This window comes from Podarcis raffonei, chromosome 17 (genome assembly GCF_027172205.1).
Source record: "Podarcis raffonei isolate rPodRaf1 chromosome 17, rPodRaf1.pri, whole genome shotgun sequence".
Taxonomy (NCBI): Eukaryota; Metazoa; Chordata; class Lepidosauria; order Squamata; family Lacertidae; genus Podarcis; species Podarcis raffonei.
The window spans coordinates 30,450,076-30,464,608 of NC_070618.1; the positions used below are offsets into that span (position 1 = coordinate 30,450,076).

Below are 14,533 nucleotides of genomic sequence, written 5' to 3' on the forward strand. Positions count from 1 at the left end.
AATAAAGACACCTGCTTACTGGCAGAAGATCATGGGGAAAGTGTTCCACCATTGTAAAAGTAGGGTGTGGTTTCTTGGCTGAAAAAAGCAGACTGAAAAGATGATAAACTTTTAAGTTAACAATTTGGAGTATTCTGGAGCATTAGTGATGGATCAGTAGTGTGTATCTGTGGCTAATTCCATCATTCTTGTCACATGGATTATGAAAATGCTTTTGTTACCTAGAGCTGGCATTCTTTTATTTACTTTTTGTGGGAAGGGGAGGATTGGCCCTTGGTTTTCTTAACAGATTCTTATTCATTCCTTCATTTATTATTGCTGCAGGTCTTCGAGTCAACGGGGAACTCATCACTGCTTACCCACAGGTAGTGGTGGTGCGTGTGCCAACACCATGGGTCCAAAGTGACAGTGACATTACAGTTCTTCGCCATCTGGAGAAGATGGGCTGCCGGCTCATGAATCGCCCCCAAGCCATACTTAATTGTGTCAATAAGTTCTGGACTTTCCAGGAGCTAGCTGGCCATGGTGTGCCTCTTCCAGACACCTTTTCCTATGGTAAGCCACCTAGATTAAAATAATGCTATTGTCCATAGTGACCATGTACCTGGAGCAAGTGAGATCCTTACTAAAACTCTGAATGGTTTGGGGAAATTTGAATGAATCAAAAAAAAGAATCAAAACTCTACAACTTGACTAGTGACAAATTGCCAAGTACAAATAAGAATAGAGTTGGGCCTCCTGTCCTTAAACAGGCATTAGTGTGTCCACTTCTGAAGAAGCTCCCTCTGGGCCTTGTGGTCTATAATAAGTACTGCCTGGTCATAAATACTCCATTCTTGGGTAAGGTGGTTGAGTGATAGCAGAACAGTTGCAGGAGCTCTGGAGGATTATCTGGATCTGTTTCAATCTGGATTGTGGCAGTTTTAGAACTGAAATGGTTGAACTGGTTCGAGAATGGAACCAGGAGAGTGTGATCCTGTATCTAGTTCTCTATGTGAGCGACTTGTGATACCGTTGACAATGGAATCCTTCTTGACCAACCATGGGGACACTGTTTTACTGTGGTTCTGCTCCTACCTGCAGGGATATGTCCAGGGGATAACATTGGGAGATGGGGTTTTGGCCCTGTGATCCTTGCACTGGAGGGCACTGTCTTGTCTCTAGTATTCTATATTGGAAGGCATTTGGGGGCAAAGTTTCATCAGTACACTGATGACATGTAGCTCTCTTTCTCTATAACACCTGAGTCAGGAGAGACTGCAATATCTCAGCCTCTGCCTGGGTGCAGTGGTGGATGGGGTGAAGACCAGTAAATGCATTTGAACACTGGGATTTTTTAATTTCAGCAGGTATTTTAAGTAAGTTTTTTATTTAATGGTTAATTTGAATTGATATCTAAGTGGTATGTAAACAAAATGAATGAATGAGGAATAGCCATGTTGGTTTTTTTTTATTAATGCACTGCTGATAGGTACCGTTCCCCCACCGCTTTTTTATCTTTTGTTGCTTTTACATATGGAAGCTTAGGAACAGTATGTTCTTATAATGGTGACCATCCTAGAAACATTTTCTGCCTGATAAATATGTAGCTAAACAAACTCGTCTGCATTACATCATATTTTGTGGTCCTTGTTGAGGCATAGGGCTATTAATGGGGGTTAACAACACAAGTTACCTCACTGTTCATTCTGCTTTTTCACAGCCCCTCAGCAGGCCAGCTGCTGCTTTTCTAGATCTGGGTAGTTAGGAGTTAATGTTCAGGATGATAGATGTGTCCATCAGACTGTATTTAAGAATTCAGTCTGTGGAGGGCTAGAAATATGTTTTTCTTAGTGTGTATACAAGGACCTGGACTCAGGCTTCTCTCTTCCCCTCAAGTGCCAGATGGTTAAAATGTAGGGCTGCCAAGAGAAGCAAGATGTCCTACAGCGCACGTATTCCTCTGAACAAGGAAAATGCAGAGCTGATTCTGGCTTCTTCTGCTAGCTTCTAATCAGGTTTTTAGTGCCTGTGCCTCTAAGCCTTGTTTTCCCATTTACTACCCTGCTGACACCTAATTTTCCTCCTTTGATTCCATAGCTCTTCTGTTACAGGGAGAAGGACGCATTAATTGAAGGATGGGAGGCAGTTTGTCTTATATGAACCTCTGGCATAGGCCTCTTTGGTTATGTGTCAGGTGCTTCTCTGGCCTGTGAATGGCAAATGTAGCAGGGTTTTCTTGAGAACAGCTTCCTCACAGCCAGGGTGGGGAACTTCAGGCCCGGGATGAGTGTCAAATGTGGCTCTCCAAGCTTCTTTTTCTAGACGCCGGGACTATCTAGGGCCAGGCCCCTCATCATCCATACTCTGTGCCATCCTTGCATACTTTTGCATCCCTGGAATGCGTTCTTGAACTGTGACAAGTCTTGCCTTGGTGAAGGACCGGGGGGTGGGGTGGGGGTGGAAGAGTGTGCAGGTAAACTTTTGACTTTCCTGTAGCATGAATCTAATCCACAGTACAAAGATACGAGTCACTTTTGTTTGGCTCACTTTTTTGGCTCTGGCCCTACTCACTACTTGGCGTGCAGCCCTTGGAAGTTTGCCCATGGGGGAATGTGGTCCTCAAGACTGAAAAAGGTTTCCCACACCCGTACTAAGCATTCAGTTTCTGGCCTGGAAAGGAGCTTGGCGCTTCAGAATACTCGTCTCTGGTTGCTTGATGAAAGAGGGAAATGAAGGGAGATAGTAGAACAAGGCTTTAAATGTTTGGTCTTCTTAGAAGGTTAGAGTTCATAAGATGGTAGCGATCTGTAGCATATTTTCAGCTGAAGAAAGAACAGGCTGTGATTTAATCCAATAACTCAGGGCTGTTACTCACTGGATATTTTATGCGCAAGTACCTGAGTAAAGAATGCCTGGACTTTGCACCGTGTGTGATCATCACTTTTTACGGCAAGATGCATAGAATTGGTGGCGGCGAAAAATGTGTGCGCAGGGAGAATTTCCAGTCTGGGGCCTACCACAGGAAGGGCTCTTCATCATGGTCATCAGCTAAATAGACTTCACAGGCAGGTGCAGAAGCAGAGCCTCAGAGGCATCTCTTAATATCCAGGCAGGTTCATATGGATGTAGGCAGTACTTTGAACAACTCTGTCCCAAATTACTTAGGGCTCTTAAGGTCAGAACTAGCACTTTCAGTTGGACTGGGAAGTGTACCAATAACCAGTGTAACTGGTACAGAATTGAAGTTATGTGCTCCAGTCGCCTTGCTCCCACCAGAAACCAAGCAGCAACATTCCACACTATTTGGGATTTCCGGACCGATTTAAAGGTAGCCATATTTAAGGCACCACGTCTGAGGAGGCCGTATCCCTGATTACCACATGCCTAATTTCAAAGAGCAGGCAATCAGAAGAAGGGCCTCGGATGAAGAATGAAGGGTTGAAGCCGGTTTGTGTGGGAGAAGCAAAGCCCCATGTAGGGTTTTGTAAAGAATGAGCAACACTTGAATTGTGTTCGGAAATGGAGTGGCAGCCAGTGCAGTTCTTGTAAGCTCTGATGAGATCTATAGCCAGTCCTAGTTAGTAATACAGCAGCTGTGTTGTGAGTTTACTTAAGTTTCTGGGAAATCACCAAAGGCAGCCCACATTGTATTGGTGCAGTCAAGCAGATATTAGGGTATGGATCACTGTGGCCGAGCTGTATTTGTTGAGGAGCAGTTGCAGCTTGCATATCAGCCCTAGTTGGTACAAGACACTGCATGCTGTGGATATCATTTGCACTTCTAATGAAATCTGAATTGATCAGTGCCCTCAGGAAGCAAATTGATAATTGAAATTCTTTCAATAAAATATAAATACTAAAAATACAAAAAAGAAGCAAATTGGATCTTTTGGGAGAAATTCATTCCCATGCAGAGCAGCTTGGACACTCCCTCACATGAGGCCTGTGATTGTTTCTACAGTACTATAATTGTAAACTTTTTAAAATTGAGGAAAGAAAAGGCATCAATGTTAAAATATGATGACGATTTGATATTAGAAAGTCACATTTTAACCAACATGTAAATTAATAGGAAATTCTATTCAGCATATGGCCAGAATAGATAACCTCTGTAGATTCTGATGTGAAAATGAACAATCTGGGTTCCAGGGTTGTCTTCTTAAATAATTGTGTTGGCCTTTGGAATATGCCTTTGCTAGAAATTGGCTGAACGCTTCACTGGCAACATGTATATATTTTTTCCTGTCCAGGTGGTCATGAAAATTTTGCCAAAATGATTGATGAAGCAGAAGTGTTGGAGTTCCCCATGGTTGTGAAGAACACACGTGGTCATAGAGGTGAGTGAGAATCTGTGCATAATTGCTATGGAGTGCTGAATGAGGATTGTGCTTTGTCTAAAGCTTCCTGGCTATTTCGGAAATTCTTTAAATATCCTAAACTCTGCCTTGACAAGAAGATGCAGATTTTTACAGTGATGTAGTAGTATCAACCCTTGCCTGAATAACAAACTGATGTACAGGCAATGACCAATTTAAGCATGTCCGAATGATGCGCCATCGGGCATAGCACCAAACCCAGAAGTAGCCCTAAACGTCAAAAAGACATTGTGGAAATGGGCGGAACAGGCAAATGAGGTTTGCCTGGACCTTCTAACTAAGGTGGTATACCTCTCTCGACATGTGAATAAGTAGAACACCAAGTGTTTTATTTAGCTACAAAATCACATAAGTGTATTTCTGCATGTTGAATCATTTTAATAAGAGGAACAAAAATCCTTACCTTTGCTCAGCTAGCGTAAAGTATAATTTATTGATAATTTTGGTGTTAGCATTTGAATTTAGAATTTAAACTCTGTTTAAGTAATTGATTTATATTAAGCTTATCGAACAACATTTGCAACAAAGCTTTTCTAGTTTCTGATTTTATTTATTTAGAGCATTTATAAACTGCTTCATATTTTTTAAAACTCTACAATGTAATAAACAAACAGTATCATTGCAATAAAAATGCAACCTGAAGCCATTAAAACAAAGATTCAGGGTATCCCTTGAGGATAGCCTGGAGGTTAAGGTGGTCAATGACCTGTAGTCATGATGGCTGTATTTTACCTCAGTATCAGAGGCCTTATGCCTCTGAATAGCAGTTGCTTCGGAAACACAAGTGGAGACTGTGTTGTTTCACTCATGTTGTGCTTGTGGCCTTCCTGTCAGCTTCTGGCTGGCCACTGTGAAAAGAGGATGCTGGTTTGATTCAGCAGGGTTCTCAGATTATTTTCTAAAAATAAAATTACTGCATTTTGAGCAAGTATTTTAAGAAAATACTAAGACTAGAGCTATTGACTAGTAAGCAAAGATACAGTAGTTTACAAGGTGGAGGGGCGACCCCCTTCCCCCCCCTCTCCCCCCTCTTTCTTCCTAATGTAACCCTAATGTCTCAGCAAATGAAACTGACCTATGGAAAATGTAACTTGAAAAAAGAGACATTGCACATACCTGTGTAAACCAAGAAAACTTTAATAAAAAATACAAGGGGGAGGGGCGGTGGCGAACATTCTGCAGGACTAAAATAATAGTAATTGTGTTACTATCACATATGCAGGATCACCATACGGTCTGTTTCTCCCAGTGGCCTGCTAAGTTGCATGTAATGTTAGCATGGTTTAATTAGGGTGCAATGTGCTCTTTGAAGCTAACCCTGAAGAACGCATAGGCTCCCAATAAGAAAGGTTTTGTGCATCTCTGGGAGAATGAGCTTTTTGCCAGCGAGGGGGAATGGAAACACTAGAGCAAGCAACATTTTCACAGGAAACCAACCCATGAACTTAGCAGTGATTTAGGAAATAATGCTTGAAGTCCTGTTTTTTGGTGGTGGCAGGGATGTGGAATTAAGGCTAAACCCTTGTTTTGGATATCTAGACAGTAACAATCGTGGAAGCAGCAAAAAGGGGTAGCTGGGTAGACAGGGCTAATATTTATGCTTTGTGGGGCAACTCTCTGACCACACAGTCAAAGGAGCAGACAGAAGCAAGATATAATTACTTAAATCCTGTTCTCAGGCCTGCAGAACCAGCCATGAGCATTGGACTGAGGTGATTGCAGATGAAATTCTGGTGTGGAACACCACAGGCAAATGTTTGCTACACATAAATGCATGTGCACATGCACACCCACACATATCCCAGACAGTTGTTCCAGAAAAAGCTTCAATGTATGTGAAATAAACACAGTGACAACTTAAAACAGCAGTAATTGGTGAGGAGTCGGTCTGGGCGATATCTGACTTTCAACATTGTGATCTATCACCAGCTGAACATTGCGATATTCTGATAATATCATGATGTCTGAAATAAGGATGGAGCTGTGCAGAGGCATTGGCTGCCTTCACAGTTTTCCCCACATTGTGATTTTTGCAAAGCAAACACACACACATCATGATCCACAATATATTGCCACGTCAAAAATTATGAAACTGATATCACGATATATCAATTTATCGCCCAGTCCTAGTGAGGACACAGTGATCTAAGCATGGCTGAGTAAATCCACATCTGCAGTGGGGCGTACCCAGATGAGTAGAACCAAACTTCTATATTCCAGTCCAGCTATTTCATGCTGGGTTTTCCCTTTGAAATTCCTCTGTTGGACAATGCTTATGTTTTGTGTTTCTGTTATGTGGCCTCTTGCAGGAGAATAGCTGTTTGGGGCTTCGGGGGTTGTCTGAAAGAAAGAATTTGCCTGTAAGCAAAAGTCCAAGGCCTGTGGACACAGGATTGCATAAATACAGGGATGAAATATTTCCCTAAAGTAAACATTTTAAGCAAAAGTGATTTGCTTGCCTTATCAGTTGCTAAAAGGAATGACTTATCTTCATTTCATCAGGCTCTTGTGTGTTTCGTGGCAAGTAGATAGTTTGAATAGGTCAGTTAAGGAAGAAGAGGGGCTGGAGATCAAGAATTGCATGGTGCGGTTATAGCTGTTTCAGAAGCAATGTATTGTGAAGCCTCACTGTACGGAGTGGACCTAAGGGCTTAAGAAACTGACCGCTTGTGGGCAAGGCAGGAGCACAGATTTCTGTGAAGTGGGGCGTCACAGCTCCAGTTTCCTTTCCTGCCTTGTCGAGAGCAGTCAGCCTTTTGTTTGCTCCGCATCGCCACTGCATCTGGGGCCTTAAGACTAGTTTAGGGGGCACTGCCACTTGAGGCAGCTGTCTGTATCAGTTTAGTTTTAGGCCTGGCTCAGGGTTCATTTTTCTAGGGATAATTTTTTTTAGTAGATTTTTTGTTGCATTCAGCTTACTGGTATTTACAACAAAAGAATATTTCCCATCTTAAATGATACTAAGAATTCTAATACTTCCCATGGATTTGCATTTGGCAAAAAAATAAATAATTTTTATATTTTTCACTGTTACACTAATTAGTAGCTACCAATTAATTGGGAGTGGTTCATTTTGGGTTCATCAGCTAATCATACACAGCACCTTGGAATCGGCTGTCATCTTTGGACTGTGATTGGTGCAGCCCTCTGTTTTATGTGTCTAGAGAACCCAAAACCTGTTGCAAAACGCTCTTGCAACCTAGTACTACTAGAATAGCACGGAATGGTACAGGCCAAGATTGAAGGATACTGGCAGCCCTATACTGAGGGAGTTGAGAACTGGAATAAACGTTGGAAATTGTGAGTTTGCTTTAAGGTAATGTTTTGTTTTTCAAATTTTGCTATTTTTATAGCACTAAATGTGCAAAGCGCTTTACCAATTTTAATTTTATTCATACATGCACCAGTGCTGCCAGGATACATTTTTTGCAGCACTGAGATTAAGGATTATGTTTTTCATACCCTTTTGAAATATGCAGAAAATTCACTGACCTCCTCCCCCTTTCACCTTCTATACTGTCTTTATGCAGGTAAAGCTGTGTTTCTGGCAAGAGACAAGCACCATTTGGCAGACTTGAGCCATCTAATTCGTCATGAGGCCCCTTATCTATTCCAAAAATATGTCCAAGAATCCCATGGCAAAGATGTTCGTGTCATCGTAGTGGGAGGTCGTGTGGTGGGCACTATGCTGCGTTGCTCAACAGATGGTAGAATGCAGAGCAATTGCTCGCTTGGTAAGAATGGAAGTGTGCTTATTCTTGGTTGGAATTGGGGCCAGCAAAGGAGAGTTTAAAATCTAATTTAAGCGGCAGCCGTTTCATGTGCAATTACAAATAATTAAGCTGTTACATTAAAATTTAGATTATGAAATTAGAGACTTGACCAACTTTTTTAAAAGACAAGATAATGGTATTTAGAATACTACTTAGTAGGCTTCCTTCAGTTTATATGGTTTTATCTGGTCACAAATATAAAAGAATAGTGATGTGATGCATGCCAGCTTACTTCCAACGAACAGTGTGACTGGAAATAGGCTGAATTATCACTTATTTTATCTTGAAACTTTGTCTCCTTGGACCACTTTTATCTTTTCTGTGGCTGTTATATCCATGGTTACATATCTTGGGCTTTGATTATCCCACCAAGCTTTTAAATGCCTACTTTTATTTCATTCACTCCTTTTGCTTTGCCTCTCATGGAGTGAGATCCTGAACCAAATGTGAGGGCACTATCATCTGCCTGTAAAGCTATATTAATCGTGAACCACTTTCAGAAGCAGTGTAGTTAAAAGCTGGTATTCAAGTACTGTTAAGCAATTCTTTTTTAAAAAAATAGGATCTGTTTATCTCGCTCATCATCCCTTGCTGGATTGAAAAGTTTTTCTATCACCTGTTTTCATAGAATTGTGGAGTTGGAAGGGACACCAAGGGTCATCTAGTCCAACCACTTGCAATGCAGGAATATCAACTAAAACATCCATGACAGATGCCCATCCATTTATGCACTAGCTGTTGGGTTTTCTGTCATTCAGGTGGACTCCATCCTTTTGATACAGACTTCCCTAAATGTTTCCCCAAGACTTCAGCCTTATTTAGTATGGAGCCCCCGCATCTCTACCTGTTTGGTCCATGGGATGTAGCCCCCAAATAGGTAGAGCTTCAGTAGCCCCACCCTAAGATTTACCCTTCTCTCTTTTGCCAGGTGGCATAGGAATGATGTGCTCGCTGAGTGAACAAGGCAAGCAGCTGGCAATCCAGGTGTCCAACATCTTGGGGATGGATGTATGTGGCATCGACCTCCTCATGAAGGATGATGGCTCGTTCTACGTCTGCGAGGCCAATGCAAATGTAGGTTTCATTGCCTTTGACAAGGCTTGTAATCTAGATGTAGCTGGTATCATAGCGGACTATGCCGCTTCCCTTCTTCCCCCCGGTCGCTTGACACGACGCATGTCCTTGCTCTCTGTGGTGTCCACGGCTAGCGAGACTAGCGAGCCAGAGCTGGGCCCTCCAGCTAGCGCCACTGTCGACAATATGAGCGCCAGCTCCAGCTCTGTCGACAGCGACCCTGAAACCACAGAGAGAGAGTTGCTCACCAAGCTCCCGGGGGCTATATTCAACATGAACCAGCTAATAGCCAATGAGATTAAGCTCCTGGTGGAGTGATGCCACATGTAAATAAATACGACCAACTTTCTTGTACATTTTTTTTAAAAAAACAACAACTACTTGTAGTGCTGTATATCAGAAGCAGCTTACGGAGGTGAAGGGAGGTTTTAGTCTGGGGATCAAGATCAAAACGCATGTTCTGTGAATGCTGCTTTTTTGCTACTTATTGATTTTGCAGAACATACGTTTAGTTGATATTTTTGACAGCCAATTTCCCTTTGGTCATGCCCAGTTAAGAACCTGCATTTGTGTGGGGGAGGGGGTTGGAACCTTTGCGACATTAGGGATGCCACTGTGATTTTTAAACTCATTGCAGAGCATGTGGGTTCATTGGGAAGTGATTCAGCTTGATTTCTGCTTTCGGAACTTAGAAGTTTTAATTCTCCAAAAGCATTTGTAAACTATTGTCTGTAACCATCCCCTCACCTCATTAGCGCTCAGTCCTATTGGTTATTTTATACCCCTTGCTTTTTGTCCCATTAGGAGTTTATAGGTTAGGGCAGCCAATTTCTGTTTCATCCAAAGGTTCTAGATATCGGCATTTCCCATCTAACATCTGTAGGATCTGTGAGAATTCGCATCCCTGACAAACAGTCTGTAATGGCCTCAGAAGTCTGGCCCTTAAAGCAATTAAACAGGGTGCAGCATTTATTAGTTCAGCATGAGCTTTTGAACCAAACCTGTGACTTCTGCCATTTCAGTATTAACAGATGGGTTTATGTCCATACATTTATATTTAAAACAAACCACTTTCTTTCGGAGAAAGATTTTAGTATGTGTGGATTTTTAAGAAATTATTTTAATTCCTGGGGTGGGGGGAGAAGGTGTGTCTAAATTTCAGTCTTGTTCATTGATGGCAGAAGTGGCATGTTTTCTTTTGCGCAAAAGGCAAAGATAAACAGCACTGTTAACTTTTGGTGTACAAAATAATGTTTAATCCGATGTGAAAAAGAATAACACTAGTTTAAAACAAATGTGCATTGACTTGTATTTGTTAGTGTTTTAGTCCTTTTTGCAAGATATATGCTATGTTAATGTTTCGTTTTTAATACATGCTCGTCCAACACTTCCTTCTCCATGCCTGCATCTTTAACAGTGGCCAAACTTGAAAATACCCATACTGTTTAACATCACCACTATTTAACAAACAAAAACTAGACACCTTTTTTTTAATCTGTTACCCTGAAAAATGTGGGAGGGGGTGTGGAGGAGGGTTGAAGTGGTTGCAAATTTCACAACCACCTTGGAGTAAACTTAACGTGTTACTACTATTAGTAACGTTTCTCTGTAGAACACATTAAAATCTAAAGTGACTTCCTTAAGAATAAATCTTGAAGAGAATTAAGCAGGTTTTGGGCAACAACATAGGACACTTTGCTAGTAAGGCCCAGCCAGAATGGGAATATGATTTAAGGCCACACTTCTGTGGATCTCAGGCCCCTATGTATGTGTCTGTATTTTGCTTTGTTTTGTCATTGGTTTTTTGTCTGTCCAGTTCGTCACTCTTTTTTCCAGAATGCCTGATGATCTCCTCTCCCAACCCCTACCCAATCCTGATACTTCTGGCTGTGCATTTTCTTATTAAATTTGATAAAAGAACCAAAACAGCAGCTTTGGGTCTGTTTTAATGGCCTCACCTTCCTCCTCCTCACCCATTTCTCACTCATTTATTTTCTTTGGGGTGTGTACAACATGGAAACAATATATACAGAATCCTATTACTTTTTATAAAAAAAAACACCACATAGTAAAATGTTTGCAACAGGAAGATGGTTTGTGGAAAGTTTTTGGAGGGTGGGCAGCTTATGTGTACAGTGCTGCTTTTATCTGGATGCCTCAAAGGAGCGTGGCCCCTCTGCCTTCTGAGGCTCTGAGCTTCATTCCTCTGGCCCATCCTCTCCACTTGGCTGTCTAACCTTCACTCGGATCTTAAATACACACCAGTTGAGGATTACTACGCAGAGAGGCGTCAGGCGGCAATAAACAGAAAAGTGTTAACCTGCTTTCATGGAGGTTTGGTCATGCCTTGTTTGTACATTTTTTTGTTTTTTAAAATATGTACTCTTCTTTTTTGTAGAATTAAATATTATTTAAATCAAGTGGAAGGTTGACTGTTGACATTAGCTGATGAAGCAAATTGAGTGCCCAGGTTGGAACAAAAGATACAAAGGTTTTCATTTAAAAAACCCCAAACACCCAGCAACTCAGGCAAAGCCCAATCTTTGACAATTTTTTCCCCTGGTTGGTGGTTCTTCAACCCTTTGCCAGCTACACGTGTCTTCTAAAATACAGGTTTCTCTGACGACCCAGTTGGGTAATCTTTTTCCTTATATGTGCTTTGAAACACTGAGCATATTTCAGGAATTTGAGCAAAGAATTATCCTTCTGTTATCTGATAGAACTTTACAAATCTCTGAATCACTCACTGAAAAGAAACAAAGTGAATCCAGGAAGGAACTGGTAACTCTTTGACAGTTCTGATATGGGCTGCATTTAGTCTACGTTGCTTGAGCAAAACTGGTAGTGAGAAGTCTGATTTTCACACTCACGTGTCTTTGTTCCCCACCCCAAATTCCTAGACCCAGTTTACATCAGTATAAACACAGTGCAATGAAGCACACATTTCTTTCTAAAAAAACAACATACACACAAACGAAACATGAAGAGTTTTTCAAGCTTTTGATTTGTCTACTTGTCATGAGATGGTCATGGATGTATTGTGAGATTGGAGGAAATTGTGGCTAATCTGTGGGAGAAGAAAAGTTGCACTAAAATCTCACAGGAAATTGTACTTAAAAAAAACAAGGGTTGTAGATTCATCCCCTACCCTGCCTATCGTAGCTCCACCAGGGAAATGTCATGGTAGAAGGTTTTTAAAACAACATACCTATCAGGTAAAGAAAACAAATCATGCTCTTACTAATCAGGGTGAAACTTCCACACAAGCTAATGCTACATGTCACACTTTTCTGAAGAATATTTACTTAAATACAGTAAGAGCACCAGCGTTGCTGATCATAGTTTGAAACTTTATGTTGAAATGAGCTCTTGGTAAGACAGAAGTCATAGTATCAGCATAGCCAATGACATAACACAAATGGAAGCAAAGTTGCTGGGATGTGTGGTGGTGGGTGGAGCTTGATGAATTCCATATGTTTTAATTGTATTTTTAATATGTTTGTACTTCTATATAGCAAATTCTGCAGATAAAATGGTTACCTTCATACATTTTTGTATTGTGTAGAAATGCAGATTGTGTTTATAGCTTTGTATGTTTTCAGATCTTTAATGTCTTAATGTTTTGATAAATTTTATAAACCCTCCTCTCATTCTGGAACACTGTGATAGATCATCAGTAATAAATGATGGAAGGACAGCACACTCATGGACTACTTTTGTTCTTGTTGGGTTGCACTCACCTTTCAAACTGTGTGATCATGCTTCACTGACTTTGCCAGCAATGCCTCATGTGGATTATCTCCTAAGAAAAATGTTCTGGACCTGCGATGCTTATAAAAATTTAAAAGAACTCTACGAGAGGTGCTGCACCGGACTCTTACCAGAATCAAGAAGTGGAATAAATCATTTAAACTTCTAATAAGTCTCCCAGTTTAGAAAAGCAAAGCCCAAGTAGGTTAAATGTGGAAGGGCTTAAACATTGTAAGACGTATCAACATGTACAATTCTTTCTCATGGCTCACTCTTTTTGAGAAGGTTTATGAGCTATTTGGCTGGTGTGAGACTCACGACCCACTCCTGTTCTCTCTATGGAATTGTAGGTGCTCAGACAGGTAACCTCTGCTGCTACTGTCTCTTTTTATTTTTAATTTTTCTCTGTTCTAGGAATTCCTAAAATGCAAATTATTGTAGGATTAATAATGAAATGTTACCTTTTTCCTTTAGTTTTCTTTTACTTTTATTTTGAGTCTCCTGACCTTGGAGGGTGATTTTTGGGATGATCTGATGGTGGCTTGGACCATTGTTGGAAGTTTCCATACTCCCCTCATGTACCAGTTTTCAGTTGAATGTCTTTTATTTGATTAATGCACTGTCCATGTTTTAGGGTGGGAATTTGTAGTTCTTGGGGAACACTGTTCTGCTATGTAAACTTTTATATACATATAATTCATTTTGCTGATGTTTCTAACAGTTCACACTTTCTTACTGTTCTTTGCAAAACTTTTCAGGAGCCAAAAAAGTCAAACAATCCAGAGAAAAACTTCCCTTCTCCCCTTTCTGATGGCAAGAGAAAGAGCTTGTGAAAAATCCTTGAGAATGTTCCTCCCTAAACTTTTCCCCCCTGTGGTAAAACAGTAAACGCAGCAGTTTGGTGGCATCCAGTACCGACCTGTTGGCAGGTAACTTTCAGCTCTTTTGATCATCCCATGTTTGCTAACATTGCTTTCCTTTCTTCTAACACCCTAGTTTTAATATTATTACTGTCCAGAAAGAATGAGGCTTAGGAAGCATGTTGAGTTCTTCTTGTTTTTGTTTTTTGCTTTTTTTGCTAGAGCCATGTTTTAATAAACCTTTTCAGGATCCATGTGTTCAAGTAGGATCATGGCAAGGATGAGTTTAAACAACATGCACTGCTTCAGAAAGGAGTGGTGGGATGGTGTGTAATTCCATAAATTCTGCCATCTCCACCCTCCCATGTTCCTGTCTTGCTCTTCTCACTCCCTTCCCCCTCCCCCCCATATACACTCTTGGCTTAAGTTTTTACAGGGCTTTGGTGCTTTCCAGGGGCACAATCAGCACAAAACTAATCGACATCAATTAATAACAGGTATGAAAAACTAGCTGTACAAAGTTATATATAAAATTAATTTCTTATAGCAGGGCTGGGGGGGAGGAGGGTGGTTATCATCCTTTGTTAAGGCCATTTGAGGGTGACGTTTTCAGACATTTTTAGTATGTCCTGTTGAGGATGGTACTCATGTCAGTAATACTTGGTGATTCAAATGATCTCTTGATAACTTTGAAAACTATTTATTAACAGCCCGAAAC

General features: G+C 40.9%; 1 protein-coding gene across 21 annotated transcripts in view; it reads left to right on the plus strand.

The window, feature by feature from the left end:
- Positions 1–14,533, plus strand: part of RIMKLB (ribosomal modification protein rimK like family member B) — a 46,662-nt gene that overhangs the window by 25,709 nt on the left and 6,420 nt on the right. For 18 of the 21 annotated variants that reach the window (XR_008328273.1, XR_008328274.1, XR_008328280.1 and 15 more), the window contains exons 4-8: positions 325–555; positions 4,233–4,319; positions 7,889–8,092; positions 9,060–9,205; positions 13,714–13,884. Coding sequence is in view for 1 of the 21 variants with exons in the window: in XM_053371967.1 (XP_053227942.1) it covers positions 325–555; positions 4,233–4,319; positions 7,889–8,092; positions 9,060–9,523 (986 nt within the window). In the remaining 20 variants the exon portion in view is untranslated. Of the gene's footprint in view, positions 1–324; positions 556–4,232; positions 4,320–7,888; positions 8,093–9,059; positions 12,908–13,713; positions 14,313–14,533 lie in introns of those variants that run through there. The other 3 variants (XR_008328277.1, XR_008328275.1, XM_053371967.1) reach the window with 3 other exon arrangements.